General features: G+C 55.8%; 3 protein-coding genes and 2 long non-coding RNA genes across 22 annotated transcripts in view; 3 read left to right on the forward strand and 2 right to left on the reverse strand.

The window, feature by feature from the left end:
• Nucleotides 1–5,672, forward strand: part of POU2F2 (POU class 2 homeobox 2) — a 95,782-nt gene extending 90,110 nt beyond the window's left edge. For 7 of the 12 annotated variants that reach the window (XM_038528762.1, XM_038528761.1, XM_038528763.1 and 4 more), the window contains one exon: nucleotides 125–5,672. In XM_038528762.1, coding sequence (XP_038384690.1) covers nucleotides 125–456 — 332 coding nt within the window. In that variant the 3' untranslated portion in view covers nucleotides 457–5,672. The remainder of the gene's footprint in view (nucleotides 1–124) is intronic. The other 5 variants (XM_038528768.1, XM_038528769.1, XM_038528770.1 and 2 more) reach the window with 1 other exon arrangement.
• Nucleotides 2,020–10,283, reverse strand: LOC111090097. 2 transcript variants are annotated; one of them, XR_005354591.1, is made up of 5 exons: nucleotides 9,234–10,283; nucleotides 8,840–8,944; nucleotides 6,258–6,365; nucleotides 5,514–5,635; nucleotides 2,020–2,527 (listed from the first exon to the last, which is right to left on the reverse strand). It is a non-coding gene; the product is annotated as an uncharacterized LOC111090097 (long non-coding RNA). The 2 variants fall into 2 exon arrangements; XR_005354590.1 differs by having other exon boundaries at nucleotides 8,840–10,283.
• Nucleotides 8,719–10,435, forward strand: LOC111090098. Its single transcript, XR_005354592.1, has 4 exons — nucleotides 8,719–9,065; nucleotides 9,388–9,432; nucleotides 9,583–9,745; nucleotides 9,921–10,435. It is a non-coding gene; the product is annotated as an uncharacterized LOC111090098 (long non-coding RNA).
• On the reverse strand, nucleotides 10,372–21,446 carry ZNF574 (zinc finger protein 574). Of its 6 annotated transcripts, none has more exons than XM_038528760.1 (2): nucleotides 21,425–21,446; nucleotides 10,372–13,354 (listed from the first exon to the last, which is right to left on the reverse strand). In XM_038528760.1, exon 2 carries the CDS (start codon nucleotides 13,332–13,334, stop codon nucleotides 10,638–10,640), a length of 2,697 nt encoding a protein of 898 aa, XP_038384688.1. In that variant the 5' UTR covers nucleotides 13,335–13,354; nucleotides 21,425–21,446; the 3' UTR covers nucleotides 10,372–10,637. The 6 variants fall into 6 exon arrangements, with proteins under 6 accessions (XP_038384688.1, XP_038384685.1, XP_038384687.1 ...); XM_038528757.1 differs by lacking the exon at nucleotides 21,425–21,446 and adding an exon at nucleotides 16,020–16,163; XM_038528759.1 differs by lacking the exon at nucleotides 21,425–21,446 and adding an exon at nucleotides 15,683–15,746.
• Nucleotides 20,941–21,900, forward strand: part of GRIK5 (glutamate ionotropic receptor kainate type subunit 5) — a 51,268-nt gene continuing 50,308 nt past the window's right edge. The window contains 1 exon segment of the mRNA NM_001287004.1: nucleotides 20,941–21,193. The gene's annotated coding sequence lies outside the window, so the exon portion shown is untranslated.

Raw genomic sequence — 21,900 nt, forward strand, 5'->3', positions numbered from 1 at the left:
CTCACCTGTGGGGAAGGTGTGAGGGCTGCTGATGGGGGTCAGTGGGACAGATGGGAAGACAGGGGGCACTGCGGGCAGGATGCTGGAAGGTGCCCCCAGCCCAGCCTCTCTCTCTCCCCACCAGCCCTGGCCTCTGGTGGAACCCTGCCCCTTACCAGCCTTGACGGCAGCGGGAACCTGGTGCTGGGGGCGGCCGGCGCGGCCCCAGGGAGCCCTGGCCTGGTGACCTCGCCACTCTTCTTGAACCACGCTGGGCTGCCCCTGCTCAGTGCCCCACCTGGCGTGGGCCTGGTCTCCGCAGCCGCTGCGGCCGTGGCGGCCTCCATCTCCAGCAAGTCTCCGGGCCTCTCCTCGTCCTCCTCGTCGTCCTCGTCCTCGTCCTCCACTTGCAGTGAGGCGGCAGCACAGACCCCTGGAGGCTCCGGGGGGCCCGAGGCAGGGTCTAAGCCTGAGTGAGGGCCCGCCTTGCCTCCCCTCCTACTCCTCTGACCCCCACCTCAGTCCCCCGCCTGGGAAGAGGGCGAGGAGGCCAGCAGTGGTGGCGCAGAGGGTCCTTGGAGCCGGAGTGACAAGGAAGGAAAGACCAAAAAAACAAAACAAACCCAACTAACCAAAAAAAAAAAAAAAACCAAACAAACAAAAAAGAGAGAAAGAAAGAAAATGAAAGAAAACAACCAACAAAAAGAAACCAAAAATAATCACAACAGAAACCAGCTGCCCCAAAGGAACCAGAGGTGAAAAACAAAAACCAAAATCAAAAAAAATCCCCCACAAAACCAAACCAAAAACCAGTTGCGAGCCAGACCTCAGTGTGCTCACCCTCACCGCTATGACACCAAATAAGAACCCCAGCCAGGGGCAGAGAAGCCTCGGCAGGGCGGACCTCTCGCCGAGCCCCTAGCTGGGGGCCAACCCCCAACCTGGTCTCCCCCAGTGGGGGCCAGAGAAGGCAAGAGAATGTGCCAGCCTCCAGCCCCAGCCCCTAGCCCTGGGCCAGCAAAGACAGGGCACAGCAGCCTGGGGCCAACGGGGTGGGCTCAGAACCACCCGCCAAATGTTCTTTTCCAGAAGTTGAAAGAGAAGGGGCGTGAACAACCTTACACCAAATATTCAGTAGCTTCATCCAAAGGATGTACAGAATTTTTAGCGTTGCGCTCAACAGAATGTGTCCCTACCATGTGTCCCCCTCTCCCTTGGCCCCCAGCTCTCCCTACTTGGGCAGGGGGGTCTCGCTTTAACCTCCTCCCTCCCCCAGCCAGGGGAGAGTGCAGGGGCAGGCCTGGGATGACTTTTCACCCCTTGTACCTCCCCCTTTTCCCTCTGAAGGGTGGGCTAGGCCGTTTTGAAAAGTTCTAGCTCTCACACGTTCGTTCCCCCCTCAACCCGTCACCCTCTTCTGCTCTGGAATCCACTCCCTTCCCCAGCCCACGGGAAGGTGGAAGCTTCGGGCAAGAGGGATGAGGTGAGGGCATTCAAGTTGTCTTTTTTCCCATTCTCGTCTGTCAGTTTCCCTGAAAAAAAAATTCATATTCCAGTGCCTATCCGTGGGATCTTTCACGTTCTTTGACATTGACCAGAAACCAAAAAGAGAACTCACCTCACTCTTCCCACCCTGTGCCCCTGATACTGGCAGATGCCTCTTCCCCCTCCCCACCCCACACACATGTACACACGCACGCACCCCAGTGGTGGGGTTCCTCGAGGTGATATCCCCATCAGGGTCCATGTGGCGGGGACAGTGCCATGACCTGTGGTCCCCATCCGAGAGGGCACTGTGGTGGCCACCACTCCCACGAGACCTCCCTTGAGTCTTGGCTGGACCCCGTGTTTGCCCAGCCCTGGACACGTCTCAACAGACAGAGGAGAGACGCCGCCGGGAGCCACTTTGCCCTCCTGCTATTGTGGAGGCCAACAAAGTTTTGAACCAAAAAAAACCACAAAAAAACAAAAACAAAAAACCAAACAATAAATTAAAACTAGAAAAAAAGAATTTATAGATATATATATATTTAAGGGAAAGAAGACGAGGACTCTTCAAGAATAAGAAGGAGCCGCGAGGTGGAGCCAAGCCCCTGCGCCAGTGGTCCAGGCCCTTGGTCCTCAAGGCGGATGGAAGGACAGACGCTTCTTTCTCTTCACAAATACCTCATGGACGTCGTCTTCGGGAAAGCCGGAGGGGGAGGCTGGGGCAGGGCCTGTCCCTCAGCCAGGGCGGATGGAAGCGGGTGGGCAGGGCTGAGAGAGGGGGTCAGGGACAGGGGTGAAGAGCCCCCTGCTCCCTGCCCCCCAATCCACTGAAAAAGCTTTAAAACAAAAACAAAACAAAACAGGAAAAAAAGGAATAAGAAAGCAAAAAGAATGGACGAAGGAAAACGAACAAACTTTCGGGTGGTTTGATTCCTCTCATTTCTTTTTCTGTTCTTTCCAGTCTGTTCTCTCTCTGCTTCTGCCTCTCCCTCTTCTTGGCTCTTCTCTCACCTCTCTCAGTCTCCAGTCTTTCTGTGTCTCTCCTCAAACCAAAGTGTTGCTGTGAAGGACGAGAGCCATTGAAATCAGAGGCCTGACCCCTGCTGGGCGGAGCAGCCGGGAGCCCCCCTGGAAGCCCCCCCTGGGAGCCTGGGAATCGGCTGGACACTCCGAGGAGAGGCAGCCGCCCACCCTGGGCCCCAAGGTCTCAGCGTTCTCTCTTTCTTTCTTGTCTCCCTTCTCCCACCCGGGGAAATGAAACTGTTGGGCTGGGCCATGGAGACAGCAGAGACTCGGTTGTTTTGGGGGTCTCGGGGTGCCTTGTCTGGGCAGTGGTGGAGTAGCTGCCTCTCCCATCCTGGCACCAATGGGGCCTGGCCTGCCGTCGACCCATCCTCGCCAGAATGTAAGCATCTCCGCTGAACCTACTCCCTGCCCTTACCCTACCTCTGAGTTTGTCCATTTTTATTTCCGAAGAGATGGGATTGGCAAGAGAGCCTGGGCCCCAGCCCAAGGGTGGCGAGGGGGCCAAGGGCTCCTGAACAGATAGGAAGGACTTTTGAGCAGAGCAAAGTGAAAGGAATTACGACCAAAACCCCTCCGAGAAGACAGGCAGCATGGAAGGCATGGTGGAGATGACTAAAAACTATGATTCTAGACCAAAAAACAAAACACAACAAAAAAACTACAAAAAAACAAAACAAAAAAAAACAAAAAAAGTAAAAAAAAAAAAACACAAAAAAAAAAACACAAAAAAAAAAAAAAAAAAGGAAAAAAAAAAAGAAAAAAGGAAAGAAAATCCAGGACTCACCACCACCCACTTCGTCCTGCTTCCTCCCCATCAAGTCCTGCCACTGGGGACCTCTCCCGCACCCCTGGTGTTGGGGGAGCAGGGCAGAGAGGAGCAGAGGAAGCAGGGGCAGGGATGGGGCCGATGCCCTGACACTGGTGGAGGGACCCCCCCCCCCCCCCCGTGCAGCCTGGAGGGTGAGGGGGACCCTCCCCATCTGACCCCCATAACTGGGAAAAGAAAACAAGAAAAAAAATTTCCTGGGAGGGGAAAAATAACCAAATCCCAAGCTTTAACTACAGCTGTGAAACCAAATATTGGGAAGGGGGTGGGAGGGAGGGAGGGGCAGTGTGCCCCAGGTCTCTCCCCTGGGCCCCCCTCCCCCGAGGACTCGAGATAAGGCACCAAATACCTCATAGAACTTTAATGTTAAAAAAAAGGAAACCAAATATCGTTGGCTGGGGGCCAGCCAGGGCAAGGGGCTGGGGGGCTGGAGGGAGCCAGGGTTGGGGAGGTGATGGGGGAATCCATGCCCCCCACCCCGCTCTGCCCCTTCCACTCCAGTACCCCCTGTCTCGACTCCGGGAAACAAAACTATCTCATCGTTTTTATTTTGTGGTCTGTACAGAGCCTGTGTCCGTGTGTCTGTGTGTGAGAGAGAGAGTTGGGGGGGGGCTAGGGGACTTTATGTGGGGGATGGGGAGGGAGACCCCAAGCCAGGCTCTGGGCTAGGTGAGATGTCTGAGGTGGGGGGGGGCAGCGGCCTGGTCTAGGAAGAGAGGAAGATGAGTGCATTGGAGAAAGGGGGAGCCTTCTGAATTTCTCTTCTCCCTGACCCTGACCTCCTACTTGAGGGAGGGACAGAGAATGAATGGGTCTGCCCTAATGGTGGGCCTTTTGTGCCAAAAAAAAAAAAAAAAATGCCAGTAAGGAAAACACCTCTCTGTTCTCTTCTGGGAGGGTGGGGGCTGGAAGTGGGAAGGAGGGGCTGGGGGGTATCAGTAGGGGTGGGTGGAGATGGGGAACCCAAGCCCTGGAGGAGTTAGGGCTAATAAGATCAGGACAGGAGGGAGGAAGGGTATTAGTTCCCCCCTGCATATCTCCTCCCTGGGGAAGGCCAAGAGAGGGTCTCCAAGCCCCACACCCTGGGTGGACAGGGTAAGGGTGATGACCTCTTGACCCAACTAATTTCCTTGCCCACCCAAATCCCAGGGTGCCTCTCTCTCCCTTTAGCCCAGGGTAGGGGGAACTGAGTGAGAGAGAGAGAGTGAGACCGTCTGAGCAAGACTGAGACACGCGGGCCCCCACTGGCCTCCGAGTGGGAAAGGCAAGTGCGAGAGATAAAGGCCTCCAAGAGAAAAAAGAAACAAACCAAAGATTTAACCATTTAAAAAAAAAAAAAAACCCACAGACAACTCCGCTACCTTTTTATACGTTGGAAAAAAAAGTGAAAAAAATTAAAAAATAAAAATTAAAAAAAAAATACACAAAAACTCCAAGCCGCAGTTCCTGCGTGCGGTTTGAACTTTGACCTCAGCAGTCTCCAAAGCAAGATGACGATGACAAAGGCGAAAAAGAAGAAAAAAATTATGTATATTTTTAAGTATTTGTCCTTGCAATGTTAGCTCCTTGTTAAACAAACACAAAAAGGAGAGAAAAAAATCTAGAGAGAAGTGTTGCTGGGACGGAGACAACTATTTACTATGTCTGTGACCCCTCCCCCTTCTGCCTCCCTTTCCTTTCCTCAATCCCTGCTGCCCCTCCCCCAGCCTGTCCTCCAAGCCCAGGGGCTCAGTATTAATTTATTTGCATAATTGCAGGGTGACTGAGGGCCTCTCTCCGCAGGTAGAGAGGGCCTTTGGATCACTGTGGGGTGGGGAAGGGGCAAGGAGTCTTTGGGGGAAAAGCAGGGGCCTCTCTGCTAGCTCCTTTCTGGCTTCTTATCCCACTGCTGCCACCAGCACCTCCCAAATCCAAGCCTGCACTGAGGCAAGGTGACTACCCATCTGGTAAAGATCTGAGTGGCTCGGCCCTTTCTGGAGTGGGTGTCTCTCACCTGCTCATTCAGATGACTAGGTTGGGATGGGGAGGGGAAGAGGTGGCAAGTAGCGGGCAAGGAAGACCATGAAGTGGCTTCCGGAAATTGAGTGGGCCCGGAGGAGACCTGCCTTTGGTCCGTTCTCAGCAAGTGAGCCCCACTTTCAGTTCTGTCTGAACCCCTGTGTTGGTAGCCCCTCCCTTCCCATCCTGTACCCACCTCCCTGTCTCTTCTCGTGGTAGCGGGTTAGCGTTTCAGTGTTCTTAACTCCAATCTGCTTGTTCATTGTACAATGTGCTTCTTTTAAGGCCCCATTTTTGTAACTTGAGTGTGTCATTCATCTGAACAACATCAAAAAATAAAAAAGTAAAAACTGTACAGAGAGAAATGCTGCCCTGCTCTCCTGTGGTCTCCTCTCTGTTCTGGTAAGGGCGGTGGGTACGTGTGTGCTGTGGAGGGGAGGCTCTGCTTCTCATCAAACAGTAAGTGTTCAGAAGTGGGGCCTGCCTGAGCCATGTTTTCACCGATCAGAACCGAGACTCGGAATTTAGGATGAATTCAAATTTCTGAATTCACGTCTCAGTTCTGCCATTTTAAAGCTATGGGACTTTTGATATCTGACCTCCAATGTCCTTGCCTGTAACATAGAGACAGTACCTACCCTATGGGGCGCAAGGATTAAAGGAGATGACGGGTAAGTGCTTAGGACACCCCTAGCACATGGTCTTCAATAAATGAGAGCTATGGGGAAACCGGAAAGCCAGTGAGTCCTTCCCCACTTCCATTCCCAGAGGAACTATAACCAGACCCTTGACAAATAGTTGACTTTGAAGTTGTCTGGTAGTATAAGGTACACTCTTTTTCAGAGTGATATTAACTCTCATTCACTCAAATTTGTGTGTCCAGCCTATGTCACATTTGGCACAAACAGTGGCCTCACAGGGCTGATCCCCAAACCCTCACCACTGGAGATCAGAAATGGTGTCAACAACTGGTTTCCTCACTGGCATCAAGTCTCCTTGCTGCTGTTCCATCCCTCTGATGAATGCTTGGCACATAGATGCTGGAATTCTGAAAATTCAGTAGGAAGGGATGGGGGAGATAGGAGAAAGGAAAAGAATAGGAGCTGGATCACTTAGATAAAAAAGCATTCACACTGCATCGTTTTGGCAAGGTTGAAAAAAGGCACCTCCCCAATTCTCAAGACAGGTCAGTATGCGTGGGGATGTGGGATGTTGGTATAGAGGAAGGTCATTTGGACCAGCCCCCTCAGGTAGGGTGGTCCAGTCAGAATCCTTCAGACCTGAGTTCCTTGTTACCCAGGTCTTCTTGTGACTTGCACAGGCAGCACACCTGAGAACACTCTGGAACTGAACAAGGTATCCACTTACAGTCCCGTGAATGTGCCCAACTGCTCCACATGCCCTCCCTCAGAGAGTCACATTTGGGGGCAGCCTCTGTGGCGCAGCGGTTTAGCGCCGCCTGCAGCCCGGGGTGTGATCCTGGAGACCCGGGATCGAGTCCCACGTCGGGCTCCCTGCATGGAGCCTGCTTCTCTCTCTGCCTGTGTCTCTGCCTCTCTTTCGCTCTCTCTGAATAAATAAATAAATCTTTTAAAAAAATTATTAAAAAAAAAAAAAAAGAGAGTCACATTTGGGCCTCCTCTTGTCAAGAGCATAGTGGGCAATAGAGGACCACTTTTGTGTTCCCTTGACATTCCTGCTTATGTAGCTTCCATATCCAACTAAAAATAGGCAATGCAAGGCTCTTCTTAGAGGGGTCAGCAGATTATTTGCATCAGAACTGGTGTGCTTATTTATTTGGGGTGGAGGGAGAAGCAGGAGAGGGAGAGAATCTTAAGCAGGTTCCATACCCAGCCTGGAGCCCAAAGGTGGGCTCCATCTCATGACCCTGAGATCATGACCTGACCCCAAAAGTGGGATACTTAATCGGCTGAGTCACCCAGGTATCCTATTTATTCATTTTTAAAGATTTTACTTTTAAGTAACCTCTACACCCAATGTGGGGCTTGAACTCACAACATCGAGATCAATAGCCACACGCTCTACTGACTGAGCCAGCCAGGCACCCCAGAATTTCTTTTTTTTTTTTTAAGATTTTATTTATTCATGAGAGGCAGAGAGAGAGAGAAGCAGAAACACAGGCAGAGGGAGAAGCAGGCTCTGTGCGGGGAGCCCGATGCGGGACTCGATCCCAGGACCACGACCTGAGCTGAAGGCGGCGCTAAACCGCTGAGCCACCCAGGCTGCCCAGAATTGGTGTTTAAAATGCAGATTTTGGGGATCCCTGGGTGGCACAGCGGTTTGGCGCCTGCCTTTGGCCCAGGGCGCGATCCTGGAGACCCGGGATCTAATCCCACGTCGGGCTCCTGGTGCATGGAGCCTGCTCCTCCCTCTGCCTGTGTCTCTGCCTTTCTCTCTGTGACTATCATAAATAAATTTTAAAAAAATTTAAAAATTATATATTTAAAAAATAAATAAAATGCAGATTTTATGGGATCCCTTGGTGGCTCAGCGGTTTAGAGCCTGCCTTTGGCCCAGAGCGTGATCCTGGAGTCCCAGGACTGAGTCCCGCATTGGGCTCCCTGCATGGAGCCTGCTTCTCCCTCTGCCGGTCTCTGCCTCTCTCTCTCTCTCTCTGTGTGTGTCTCTCATGAATAAATACAATCTTTAAAGAAAATAAAATGCAGGGCAGCCCTGGTGGTTCAGCGGTTTAGCGCCACCTTCAGTCCAGGGCCTGATTCTGGAGACCTGGGATCAAGTCCCACGTTGGGCTCCCTGTGTGGAGCCTGCCTCTCCCTCTGCCTGTATCTCTGCTTCTCTCTCTCTCTCTGGGTCTCTCATGAATAAATAAAATCTTAAAAAAAAAAAATAAAATGCAGATTTAAAATTTTAAATGAGATTCTCTTAAAATAAATGAAAAAAGTAAAATGCAGATTCCTGGGTCTCATCCAGACATTGTTTGCTGGATCTGAACCTCTAGGGGAATTCCTTACCAAACATTAAAGTTCAAGAACCTTTGCCTTTTCAGCTCAAACCCCAGCATCCAACAAGGGTTTGCTTAGTGCCTTTTTTTAGGACAGTGGTTCAACTGAGGACCATCAAGTTTCAGTCGGGTGAAGAATGAGTCTTGCTCATAAATGTGTTTGCATGCGTCAACTTTTCACAGGGTGGGAGTCTACAGTTTTCATTAGTGGCTCTGAAAAGGCACAATTGAGGAACGGTGATCATCCCACTGTCACAGAGCCATTCTTCCCTGCTGAATCTTGGGAGTCACCCAGCACCCTCAGGACCCACCCCTCCCCCATTTCTGTTCCTTTTCTTTTTAAAGATTTTATTCAGGAGAGACAAAGAGAGAGAGGCAGAGACACAGGCAGAGGGAGAAGCAGGCTCTCTGCGGGGAGAAGGATACAGGACTTGATCCCAGGACCTCAGGATCACGACCTGAGCTGAAGGCAGACAGACACTCAACCACTGAGCCACCCAGGTACTCCACCCTGTCCCTTGATTCAACCTGATTTTTACCTGGTTTGGCAAGGATAAATCCCCAGTTGTTCTAAGCACTTATTTGATATGACTTTCAGGATGTTGTAGCTCTTCTTGGGAGGCAGTATGAGAAGGAATCTCTACCTGGGGATTAAAGGGGATCTGGCATGCTGGGCTAAGATAGCTTGAATCCTTTCTGCAGGATATGAGGTCACTGACAGTGCCTGTCATCCATACATTCTGCTTGAAAACAACTGCTTAACAGGTAAGTGCTCTTCATTAGGGGCAGTCAGGTTATCAAACGGGATTTTTTTCTTTAATAAGGCTTAAGTAGTAAAATTTCTATCCTGGGCTAGAATTGGTTTCTAGCTCTGGTCTACCATCTATCTACCTAGCCTTGATAAATCTCCCCTCTTGAGCTCTCATCTTTCACCTGAACATAGGTGAGGCCAGTGTATTTCCCCAAGCTTGGTGCCCAGAGGCTAGAAGACCAGTGAGGGGGCCGAGAGTAACAGTCTGAGTGGGCAGGTCTCAGGCCTCCCTTTCCTTGGTTTCAATACAAACAGCTTCCCTTCATCTCTCCTTAGGGTTCCAAATAGGAATTTTCTCCAACAGAAAGACTGGAATATGAGGTAACCACAATTGAGGAACGGTGATCATCCCACTGTCACAGAGCAATTCTGTGGGGCTTGTATTTCCTGGGCTACGGCTCTTAGGGACAAGACAAGCACAGAAACTGAGAGTTGTCACCAATCACCATCTTCTCAACCGCCCTCCCCCAGGCATGTGGAAGGCAGCAGCTGCAGAGGAAAACACATGGGCGATTAAACCAGATGAACCTAGGCTTAAAATCAAGCTCTATCCTATGTCGTTGAATGACCTTGGGCAAATCACCTCCCTGCTTCTAACTTCAGACTCCTTCCCTACAAGATTTTCTCCTCACAGGTCAGTGTGACGATTATTATAAAAACTTAAGTTCTTGAGACAAACTAGACAAATGCCAGAGAGCCACTCCAACCACCCCTCTCCCCACATCTGTTGGCTAAGCCAGAATTCTAGGTGGGCGCCAAGGTAGCTCCCCTTATGAGGCTAACTTCCAGAATCTTCTCTAACTCCACAGTTGGGTCTGGTCCCAGAAGCCACCCTCAACTGCCCTGGAGATCATGCCTTTCCCAGACCTGCATTTGCCCTCAGGGACCCATAGTGAGAAACTCAGATGGCCTTGGGGGGAGACCGCTCACACTGGCACAGGAGTAGAGGGCAGAAGTGGTGAGAAAAAAAAAAAAAAAACCTTCAGATTTTCCCAAATGTTCCTGCCACCAATTGAAACAACTTCAAGTTTTTCCATGGTGCTGTGGGGACCTCTGGTGGCAAGACAGCCACATTGCTTCCCAATGAAGTCCCTGCTGAGCACCAGGGTGAAGTCCCTGCTGAGCCATGCACTCAGACTCTGAGTCCTGAATTCAGTAAATGTCTACTGAGCTCCTACTACTCGCCAGGCCCTGTTCTGGATGCTGAAAAAACCATGAAAAGCTCCCAAATTCCACCCACACAGCTGGGCCAGACAGAACACATGTCCAATTCAGTCTTTATTGACTGTTTCAACTTGGGGCCACCAGTGTGAACAGGTGGAAGGTCAGGGGGTGGGGTGCCTTTTATGCATATTAAAGACCCCAGATCAACCCCCTCTCGGGAGAATAAATCCAGTTACAGAACTTACATGGCAGTTAGGAGAGGTGGAGGAAAGGGCACAGTATCTACAGAGATTGAAAGGGACGCTGGAGGAGGTTCTTCAGCAACAGGGCACAATAGTGCTGAAGAGGGAATGGGGACAGGGTCAGCCACTGATCTGGACCCCCTCGTCAGCCAGAGGATAGATCTCAATGGCCTCCACCAGGGGCAGTGCCTCCACTGCAGTCTCCATGACAGCCAGGCCGACAGCAGCTTCTGCCTCGGCCAGCTGCTGCCGCACGGCCGCCTGGTGCTGCTGCTGGTGGGTCTTGCGGTGCTTCCATAGGTTGGAGAAGGAGCGGTAGCTCTTGCCACAGTCAGGGCAGGAGTAGGGCCGCTCACCCGTATGAATGCGGCGATGTTCCGCCAAGCGCATGGAGATGGCAAAGGCCTTGCCACATACTTCACAGGCGAAGGGTCGCTCGCCTGTGTGCAGGCGCCGGTGGTCCTTCAGATGGGTGCTCTGACGGAAGGCCTTGCCACAGTCCGGACACGGGTATGGCCGCTCACCTGTATGGATGCGCCGGTGCACTTGCAACGACGTCTCTGTGCTGAACAGCTTCTTACACTCACTACACTCCAGGCCCCGGCGTCGGGCAGGGGCTGCAGGAGCTGCCGTGGCTGTGCTCCCCAGGGCAGTTGGGGAGGCAACAGGTGTGCGAGCAGCCCGGGGGGCCCGTGGGGTTGGGGGCTCCTTAGCTAGGACCTCTCCAGGCCCAGCAGCCGCATGGGCCGCCTCGTGCGCCTGCAACCGAGCAGCCGAGCCCACTTTCTTGCCACAGGTGCCACACTCAAAGCGCCGTGGGGCCTGCGCCGCTGCAGCGGCACAGCGGTGCTCACGGAGCCGCAGGGAGGAAGGGAAGGCAGCCCCGCAGGACAGGCAGCGGTGCGGCTGGCGCCCGGCGTGGACCACAAGCTGGTGCACCTCCAGCAGCCGGCGCAGCAAGAAGGAGCGGGGGCACTCACGACACTTGTAGGGGTACTCGCCCGTGTGGTGGTAGCGGTGCATGAGCAGGCGGTAGGGGCGGTGGAAACGCACACCGCACTCCTGGCAGCGGTAGGGGAAGTGCTGGGCATGTACCAGGCGATGCTGCCTCAACGTGGAGCTCTGCGTGAAGGCCTTGCCACAGTCCCCACACCGGTAGGGCCTTTCCCCCGTGTGCGTGAGCCGGTGGCGTGCCAGGTTAGCAGGTGAGTTGAAGGGTTTGGAGCAGTCTGGGCAGGGGAAGGGCCGTTCACCTGTGTGTGTACGCAGGTGATTCCGCACGTGAGACTTCTTCTTAAACATCTTGCCACAGATACCACACTTGTGGCGCCGTTCCAGCCGATGCACAAAACGCTGGTGCCGGGTCAGCTGCAAGGCCTTGCCAAATTCACGGCTGCACAGGAGGCAGCGGTAGGTGCCCGAAGCAGCCGGCCCTCCGGGGCCCTCTTCGGTCACAGGAGGCTCTGGTGCCTCTGGCTCTCCAGTCTCTGATGGGGCGGGCTCAGGGAAACCAATGACAGGCTCCTCTGGGGGGACTGGTGTTGTGGGCAAGGGGACGCCCCCTGCCCCGTGTGTACGCCGATGGTACAGGAACTTGGTGAGGTTGACGAAGGTCTTCCCGCAAGGACACGAGTGCAGGGGGTTCGGAGTGTGGGCTCGCCGGTGGGCCAGGAGGAGGGCCTCCGTGCCAAAGGCCAGGCCACAGTCCACGCACAGAAAGTGAGACTCACTGCTGTGGTCTCCGAGGTGCTGGTCCAGACTGGCAGGGCTGGGGAAGACACGACTGCAGAGAGGACACTTAAAGATGCCCTCCCGGTGACTCCGCAGATGCTGCTGGAGCTGGTGAGGTGAAAGAAAGAGCTGGTCACAAGCAGAGCAGAAGAGCTCCTGGGTGGCTGTCCCGCCTGGTTCTCCGCTGTTGTCCCTCCGGGCCTTGCGTCCCCGGCGGTCACGCCCGATGGCTTCACCGTTGCGCAACTCGTAACTATGGTCAGAGGACGGCAGGGGATCAGGCTGGGACCCAAGACCCTCTGTGGCTGACGGAGTCAGGGTCTCCTGCTGCAAGGCAGACTCCTCAGACTCAGGGCCAGGGCCAGGGAAGTGGGTGGCCTGGTGCTCCAGGAAGTCGGCTGGAAGCTGGAAGAGCTGGGAGCACTCAGAGCACTTGTAGAGCAGCAGCTCCACCTCAGTCACCACCTCAGTAGTAGTGGTGGTGGTGGCGGTGGCAGAAGGGACAGCAGCCCCTTCACCACCCTCTTCTGCCTTGCGGTAGGAGTGCTCCACAGCCACACGGGCCTGGCCTACGGGGGGCCCCAGGACAACTGGGGACCCCAGGACAACCGGGGCTGGAGGCTTGGTAGAAGCGCCCCGGAGGTGCGTCTGCCGGTGGTTCAGCCAGAGCTCCTGGCTGGCGAAGAGCGCCTTGCAATCCACACACTCATAGTGGATGGTGCTAGAGCTAAGTGCAGGTGCCTTGGGCGGCGGCTCCGCTGGCACGGCCTCTTGGGGAGCCATCATCTTCAGGTGCAGCTCCTGGTGCTCCAGGAGCTGGCTGGGGGACATGAGCAGCTGCCCACACTCCAGGCACTGGTACTGGCTCTCCTGCACTAGGGTCTGATAGAGGCCTGTGCCAGAGGCTGCCTCGGTGGCCACCGTGACTCCAGGGTCAGCCACGCCCACCAGCTCAAAGTGCTGCTGGGGCACATGGGAGTTCTGGTGCATGAGCACCTCCTCCAGGGACCCATACAGCTGGTTGCACTCAGAGCAGACATAGCGGTGTTCGATGTACAGGACTGTCTCCTCGGATTCTTCGGTCATGGCGGCAGCAAGGCCCTGGGCTGTGAAAAGAAGAGAGATGGGGACAAATAATAGCTAAACTGCTGTTTCCTCGGTCCTTCCCAGGGACAATTCTATCTCCTTAGCACTCCCCTCCCCCAGCCAAAACCTTAGATGCATTTTACCTTCTAAAGTCTCACTTCCATCTCTCATTCCCGCCCTACTCCCTAGCAATCCTTCCTCTCCGGAACACGCTACCAAGCACAGAACCTTCTCAGCAGTCCCTTCCTAGAATCTACCCAAGTCTCACGTCTGAAATCAATGCACATCAAACTCCACCCACCGGATTCTTGTAAACCTGTCCAACCCCTCATCTCCTCTGCCACTCAGCTGGCCCACAGCCACACACATGCCCCAGGAACCTGTGTCCTCTCCATTTGAGCCTCCTTCCACTGACTACCAACTTTTTTTTTTTTTTTTTTAAGATTTTATTTATTCATGAGACAGAGAGAGAGATAGAAAGGCAGAGACACCGGTAGAGGGAGAAGCAGGCTCCACGCAGGAAGCCTGACGCGGGACTAGATCCCAGGTCTCCAGGACCATGCCCTGGGCTGAAGGTGGCGCTAAACCACTGCGCCACTGGGGCTGCCCAACTGACTACCAACTTACTACCCCACTCCTGCTCTCAGGTGCCTGGGGAAGCCGTCACAGGCCCTAATTGCTGCCACGTCTCCCAGCCTTGCTCCTCCTCTGTTCCCTCCCATTGGCTCCTAACATCTTTTTACACCAGAGAACTCAAACTGCCCCAAGGCCCGGCACATGGCACAACTGCTCTCCTTCACATAAGCGCACAGTCTCTCCCTCCAGTGCCCAGATCCCTCACATCAAACTCTCCTTTCCCTCAACCATCTTGTCTCACATTGGCCTAATCCATCACACCTACACTTTTCCCTCCTTAACCACTTCCCCATGTGAGCCAGATGATCCCCCTCTTCAAAGTACTCAAACCTCTCTCCAAATCAAAGCCCTCTCCCACAGCCCTAACCCTGTATCCAGAACATCCAGCCCCACTTCCCAAAAACCTATTTCTTCACACCTATATTTTACCCGTGACCCTCTAAGTCATGTCTCAAGATACTCTTCACGGCAATCACTTCTTTTTTACATTGAGACCTCACCTACAATTCTAATACCCCCTAGAGTCCCCAGGTCCCCTCTTCACATATACAGCTACCCCAACCACTACAAGGGATGCCCACACCCTTCTTCATATCAACCTCGAGCCCTCTTCTTTACAACATGACCCACCCTAACCCATTTCAGGGATGCCCAGATACGGTCTTCTTATCAACGCAAACCCTTCCTTACAAACCCACGGGGCCCTAACCCTTGCCAGGGACATCCAGACCCCAGTCCCTGTTATAAACCTAATCTTTTCTTCTTCTCAAAAAGACCCCTTCCCACCCTAGTCCATTCTAGCGATGCCCAGATCCCCTCTTCATATCAGCATAAACAGACCTCTCTTCTTTGCAGAGACCCAACCCACTCTAACCCATTCCAGGGATGCTCAGACCCCCTCTTTATAACAACTTAGTTTCTTTCTTTTGCAAAAACATCCCAGCATGTACTGTAACCATAACCCAATCGAGGGAGATCCAGACTACTCTTCACAAAGGCTTAAACTTTCACACACACACACCCCTCCCACTGCCAGAATCCCCTTTAGGAATACCTATCTTCTTGATATGCTGAACCCCTTCACCCCCCAGCCCAGACAGAGGATAGCGAGACTCCTCTCACCAGCTTATCACCTGGGGATACCCAGACCCCCAACTTCTTGTCAACCTAACAGCTCATTCTCATTCTGGCAGTGCCAAGACCCCTCTGCCACTTGGCACGCGGATCTCTCACCACCCTAACCTTTTCCAGGGATACCCAATTCCCACTCTTCACCTTGACCTAATTCCCTGTACTTTTCAAAAACATCACCTCTACCCAACCTATCCTAGGGACACCCAGACACCCTTTTTACATAACTTAACCCTTTGCACAGGGGCTCCTCTCAACCCCAACCCCATTCCAACAGTACCCACCTCCCAACTCCTCTTCACATGAACGTAACCCCGTTCTTCACACTCGGACCTCTCCCTCGGCTCCAAATCCCAACCCCCCCTCCCCACCCAGGGATATTTATTTGCTAAAATATTCATTTTCACACACCAAGCCCCTCTCACTGATCTAATACCCTCCAGGCATAACTGTTTTCTTTCTGTTAACTTATCTCTTTTTTCACGCCCTAAGCCCCTCCCGGGACACCCAAGCCCCCTCTAACCGTCCACCCCGCTTCGGTCCCGGACGGCCCTACCGCTAGGCCCTGGCTCGATACCCACCCCCCGCCCCGCGGGCCTCGGAGCCTCTCCCGGGGGGCAGCTCTGACGCCTCCCTCTCCACCGAGGTCCCTGTCCCTCCCGGCCCCCGGCCCGAGCCCCGCCCCCCCTCACTCAGCCCAGCACACGACTCTAGCTCCCCTTCCCCACCCGCCGCCCCGGCCCGGCCCCCGCCCCGCCGCCCGCGCGCCCCGGGGGCCGTTGGTGCCGCTCCGCCCTCCCCGCCGGGCGCGCGCCCCCTCCGGGCCTCAGTGCGCAGGCGGGGTGGCGTGGAGAGGCCGGGAGCGGCGGAAGGGGGGAGCCGGGCCGCGCCGGCCCGCGGTGCCCCCGCGGCACTCACTCGCCTCCGCCGTCTCGCACCCCCCGGGCCCGGGCCCGGGCCGCCGCTCCCCTCGCGCGGCCACCCTAGCGCTGCGCCCTCTCTAGCTCCCGCCGTCGCCTCTCGTCTGCTCCGCAGCCTCGCTCTCGCCCCCAATCGCCCTCAGCAACGCCCCGCCTACCTTCCCCCTCGGCCGCTCCGCGATCGGCCGAACGCACCCAATCAGCGTCCGTCTGGCTCCGGCCGTTCGACCAATCGACGCTCACGTCTGTGAGCCTTGGGCCAATAGGATGGAGCGTTGGGATCCCCGCGGTGCCCAACCAATCCTCCAGCGAAGTCCCCTCGCCGGCCGGCCCCGGGCTGATAGTGTCCGCCCCTTTAAGCCCCCTGGAGGATGCTCCTCCCCCAGCTCCCCGTCGACTCCGCCTGGCGCCTGAAGGAGGGACGGCAGCGCGGTGACGTCAGGCGGCGGAGCGAGGCTGCGGGCGCCATCTTGGGGACGCCGGGCTGGAGTCGCGTCGGGGTCGGACGGGGGGGAGGGGGAAGTTGGAGAAACTGAGGCACAGGACACTCAGAGGGGTGAGGGCGGGGCAACTGTGGCGCAGCAGCCCCCCCCCCCGGGGCGAAGGGAGAAAGTGAGGCGCCCGTCAGCCCAGCGGGGAGGGAGACTGCGGCACCAAGCACATGGAGGGAATAAAAAGGGAAACTGAGGCTCCAGACTCCTTTCATGGAAAAGAGGAAGGGGAGGTCGACCGAGGGACTCTTGAGAGAGGGGGAAGGAGAAATGTCAAAGGAGAAGCAAGGAGCGAGGGGATCCGAGGCAACGAGGAAAACCCGAAGAGGGGAGGAAATGGGATTCCATTCATTTTCAGCCAAGGACAGTTTCACTGGAAGAAACGGAGAGGGTGGGGGTGGGGGAGTGCGTAGAAGACCTGAGGGGCAGCTAGGGTGAGCACCTGCAGAAAGTGACCCTGTGGCGCGGCCCCGGTGGCTCAGCGGTTTAGCGCCACCTTCCACCTTCGCAGCCTTCGGCGCAGGGCGTGATCCTGGAGACTCGGGATCGAGTTCAACGTCGGGCTCCCTGCCTGTGCTCATCGCCCCTCCCCCCCCATGATTAAATAAAATTTAAAATTTTCTTTAAAAAAGAAAGTGACGCTGTAGCAGATGGACTCTGCTTCCTTCCTTCCAAGGTGCCTTCCTTCTAGGCTGACCCAGGGCAACTGGGAAGGTGGAGCTTCTGTGTGTCCAGGGGCCGTTGCTGCTCATCTTCCTTTCTGGCCCCAGGGCGTTGGCAGAGCATTGCTACGTTTTCAGAGCTACTCTCCAAACCCAAGGACTGGGGGTGGGGAGTGGGGGTGCAAGAGATTCACTGTTCTAACTAGTACCCCCCCACACACCACCATTTCTCAAATGAGTAAACTGGGTCTCAGAGGAGTTTGTTTTTTTTACCTTCCTGAGGCTCAAAGTGACCAAGGAGCCCCAAATACAGAGTAGAAACTAGGTCTGACTCTTTGGTCATCACCTTAGCCGTGTCCTTCAATTGGTTTCTAACTGGATACCCTAACTTCCCACTACATTAAAGTCCCTAACAGCAAGCCAGTGTAATTAAACCAGGCCATCTGGATTGGAATCCTGACCCTGCCACTTCTTCTTCTTCTTCTTCTTTTTTTTTTTTTAAGATTTTTATTTATTCATGAGAGACCCAGAGAGAGAGGTAGAGACACAGCAGGGAGCCCCACCTGGGGCTGGATCCCGCGTCTCCAGGAACAGGCCCTGGGCTGAAGGTGGCGCTAAACCGCTGAGCCAACCGGCCTCCCCACTGACCCTGCCACTTCTGTCTTGTTGGACAAGTCCACTCCCCTGTGCCTCAGTTTCCTCATCTGTGAAATGAGGATAATAGCCCCTGTGCCATGGTGGTGAGGCATAGAGTAAATGCTATGTAGGAATTTTTATTAGGACCTCAAGGAGCTCAGTAACAATAGCTCCTGTATCCTCAGCCTGTTATGATGTGCCAAGTACTGTGCTTAGTGCTTTCTATGCTTTATCAGGTTGATCATCTCAACAACCCTAGGAGGGAGGAATTACTGTTCTCACTTTACTAAGAGACTGGGGCCCAGAGGAGTTAAGCTGCTTGCCTATCTTTAGGAGGAGATGGAGCCAGGGTTCCAACCCAGGGGTTGACTGTGTTGGTCTGTGCCTTTGGCCCCCAGGCTCTCCTGCCTGGCCAGGTGGATGTCCTGTCCTGCATGGTGTGTTGAATGGATGAATGCAAGAAGTAAAGAAAAGAAGTTGATGGGAATGTGTGAGCTCTGAAGCTGGTGATCTGGGTTTGCCATCAGGGTGAAATCACCTGGGCAGGAGCCAGAACCCAGAAGTTGGACTCAGCCTTTGATAGGCTCCATGCACTTGGGTAGGTTCTCACTCCGCTGAAGCCTCCTTTTCCACCTGAAAATGCAAGGGTCCAGCTCAACATGTCAGGTCCCTTTCTGCTCAGACCTTTTGCTTGGACTTCCCAGGTCCTCTAGCTAGGTTCCTTCTCTTCTGATGGCACAGGAGAAAGCTGAGGCCTGGGTCAGTTTTTATAGAGGGGTGGCATGGGACTAGATTTCGGGATAGGTTTATTTTAGAGAGGATAGGCGTTCTTTGCTGGGGTCCCTGCATAAGCAAAAGCCTAGAGGCCAGTGAGAGTCTAGGCTTTCAGCTTTCCTGGAGCTGAGGGTGGGCGTTGGGGGACCACAGGTGTTGTCTATGTAGGGGGAGGAGGTGTGTGCAAAGTTGGTGGTCCTTCAGGGTCCAATGTATGTGTCAGGCTTATGTCAGGGATGCTCCATATGGGACAAGGGCTTCCTATGCCAGGCTGGTGTAGGGGTTGCCATGTGCTGTGTGTGTGTGTGTGTGTGTGTGTGTGTGTGTGTGAAAGGCATATGGTCACGTGTGCGGGGGGCTGCACGTGAGTGTGTCAGTGTCTCCTCCCCATCACGAGCATTGGGGGTGGTGGTGAGTCACGGGCTCAGCCTTCAGCGCCAACTGTCATGTTCCTTCCCCCCAAATTTCACCCCCCACCCAGCCGTGCACCACCCACCCCCACTCCAAGATCTGTGTCACTGCTTCTGTCTTCCATCCCCCTGTCCTGCTCGTTCCTCTGAGAGGCTGCAGTGGGCTCCCTAGGAGGGAGTCTCCCACTTGTGCTGGCTCTGCTCTCCATCTCCCTGCCCTTTCCCACTACCTCTCTGCTCAGGTGGTGGCCCGAGAAGGAGGGCCTCTTCACCCCACCCACTCATGTCTGTGGGGCCCAAGGATGTCTCAATGCATTATAGACAATTCCCATTCTCCCCACCCATCCCTTCCCCTCCACAGGGACTATTTCTACTTCTGGGGGCTTCTCGGTTATCTCCAGGGGCTGGCTTCTCCTGCCTTAGCCCTCTTATGTCCACACATCCTTGTTTTCATGGGTTCCTGATATCTGTCTTCCCCCAACCCCATTTCTGTGACTTTCTCCCACTTTGTGTGGCCTGCCTCCCTGTCTCTGTGATACGTGTCCTTGTCCCCATGGACCACTCCCCAGGTCCTGGAGTGCTTTCTGTTCCCATGGGCCTCTTTCCATCTTCATGGGAGCTTCTCTGTGTCCACCGGCTGCCCTGGTCTCTGAGGTCCTTTGCTGTCTCTGGTCTGCTCCCATGTTTCCATGGGCTTTCCCCTCTTTTCTCTGGGCTTTTTCCTGTCCTTGTCCTTGTGGGGTTTGTGGACCTTGGCCCACCTCTGTGAGTTTTGATGGCCAGCTTGCTATTCCTCTGCATTTTTCCTCATCTCTGTAGCCCTCTCCCCCCAGCTCCATGGCCTTCTCCTCAGGTCTCCCAGCCTCTCATCTCCGTGGGCTCCTGGGCAGGGCGGTGGCATGGTGGTGGAGGGGGTGGCCCGGGGGTGGGCCCTCTGTCCAATGCAGCGCCTTCCCCCCTCATCAGCATTCTCCTCGCGGGCCCCCCAGCCCCGACCAATACGGTCTCCCCCTCCCCCTGACTCCCCTCCCTCCTCTTTCTCCGCCTGCTGCCCTCCCTTCCTCCCGCCCGCCCTCCTCCCTGCCTCCCTCCCTCCCTCCCTCCCTCCCTCATCTCTCCCCCCCCCCGCCCCCCCGCGCTCCAGGACCCAGCGCGGGCGGCGGGCGGGCAGGCAGGCGGCGGCCTCGGAGGGGAGAAGGAGAGGTGGCGGCGGCGGCGGCGGCGGAGGTGGTGGTGGTGGTGGTGGTGGTGGTGTTGGCGGCAGTGGCGGTGGCGGCGGTGGCGGTGGCGGTGGCGGCGGTGGCCAGCAGCAGGGAGGCAGGCCCAGCTGGGGACCCAGAGCCGCGGCTGCGCCTCGCAGGGGACCAGGAGTCCGTGGCCAGGCCCTCCCACCGGGGCCCTGCACCGGGCGCCCCCGGGACACCCCACCCTCCTCCGCCTTCCTCTTCCACCTGCTCCTCTCTCCATCCTTCCCTCCCTCCTCCTCTCCCTCCTCCCCGTCTCTCCACCTCGCCTGCCCCCCTCTCGGCTCTCCGGGTCTCCCAGCACCCCATCCTCCCCAGCCCCTCCACCCCTTGGCTTCTCCCCGCCCCTAGCATGCTTTTCCCGTGGGGGCTGAGGGCTTGAGGACTCCAGGCCCTTGCCTCATCCAGGGCAGGGCCAAGGCTCCAGGGGGGAGGGGGGAAGGGGTGGCCCCCTCCCCCCAATCCAGCCCTCCCCTCCCCCATTCCTCCTGATGGCCGGCTTCCTGGTCTCCAGCCAGTCCTCGCCCCCTGTGGCCCCCCCAGGCCGGCCCGGCTAGGGGAGGGGGCGGGGGCCCTTTCCTGGGCCGGCTTCCCCCTCCCCCGGCTTTGCCTGTGTCCCCCACCCTTCCGTTTTCACCTTCCTCTCCTCCTTTCCTCCCTCCTTCCCCTCCATTTGCTCCTTCCCCCTCTCCTCTCTCCCCTTCTCTCCTCCATTTTCTCCTTTCCCCTTCCTCCCTGCCCCGGCCCGCCCTCTCCGCTTCCACCTGTCCTTCCTCCTTGCTCCTGGGGAGCCCCCGTTTTGGACTAGTTGGGGGCCACTGTCGGCGGCGGGGGAGGGGGCCCTGTGGACTGCCCTCTCCCCCCGCCCCGGCCACACCACCACCCAGCGCCAGAGCATCTCCCGCTGTCTTTCTCGGGCCTCGAGGGAGCCCAGCCCTCCGTCCCACCAGGATCCGTGAGTGTCTGCGGGGCGGGGGTTGGGCTGGGGCCAGCCTGGGTCCTGGAAGGCTGGGCTCGCGGGCGCCTGGTGGGGCTCCCACGTCCCCCTGCCCCTCCTCGAGTAGGGGCCTGCCTCGTGCCCCCCATCTCCCAACCTCCGTTCCCCTCACCCTTCTTCTGGGTGCACAGCTCCTCCTCACCCCCAGCCCCCAGCCCCGGGGGTCCTGAGGGGCTGCCTGGCTCTTACTTGTGGGCTCACTCCTCGTCCGGGACTCCCGGCCAGTCTCCGCCCCTGCTTTCTCCAGCCGCGGTCCCACGGTGACTGGCTCTGCTCTCTCTCTCTCTCTCTCTCTCTCTCAATCTCTCTCTCTCTCTCTCTCTCTCTTTCCACCTCTCTTCTTTCCTCGGAGGCTCATCCTTTCCACCTGCCACAAGCCCATCCCCATCCCATCCCCTCTGTCTCCTGGAAATGTCTTTCCGTTTTACAGTCTCCATTCCCTGTGTCTCTTGGGCCTCTCTCTGGCTCTGTCCAACTTCTCTCTTGTTTGCCTTTAGCCTAACTCTTTCTTAGTGTGTCTCTGTTGATGTCTCTCTCTCTCTCTCTCAAACCTCCCCTGCCTCTTGTCTGGCTCTTTCAGCGGTGCCCACACCGCCAGGTCTGGCTCTCTATCCACTTCTCTCCGTCCACTCTTGGCTCTGCCTCTGCCCCTGCACCTGGAGGCC

This window comes from Canis lupus, chromosome 1 (assembly GCF_011100685.1).
Source record: "Canis lupus familiaris isolate Mischka breed German Shepherd chromosome 1, alternate assembly UU_Cfam_GSD_1.0, whole genome shotgun sequence".
NCBI lineage: Eukaryota > Metazoa > Chordata > Mammalia > Carnivora > Canidae > Canis > Canis lupus.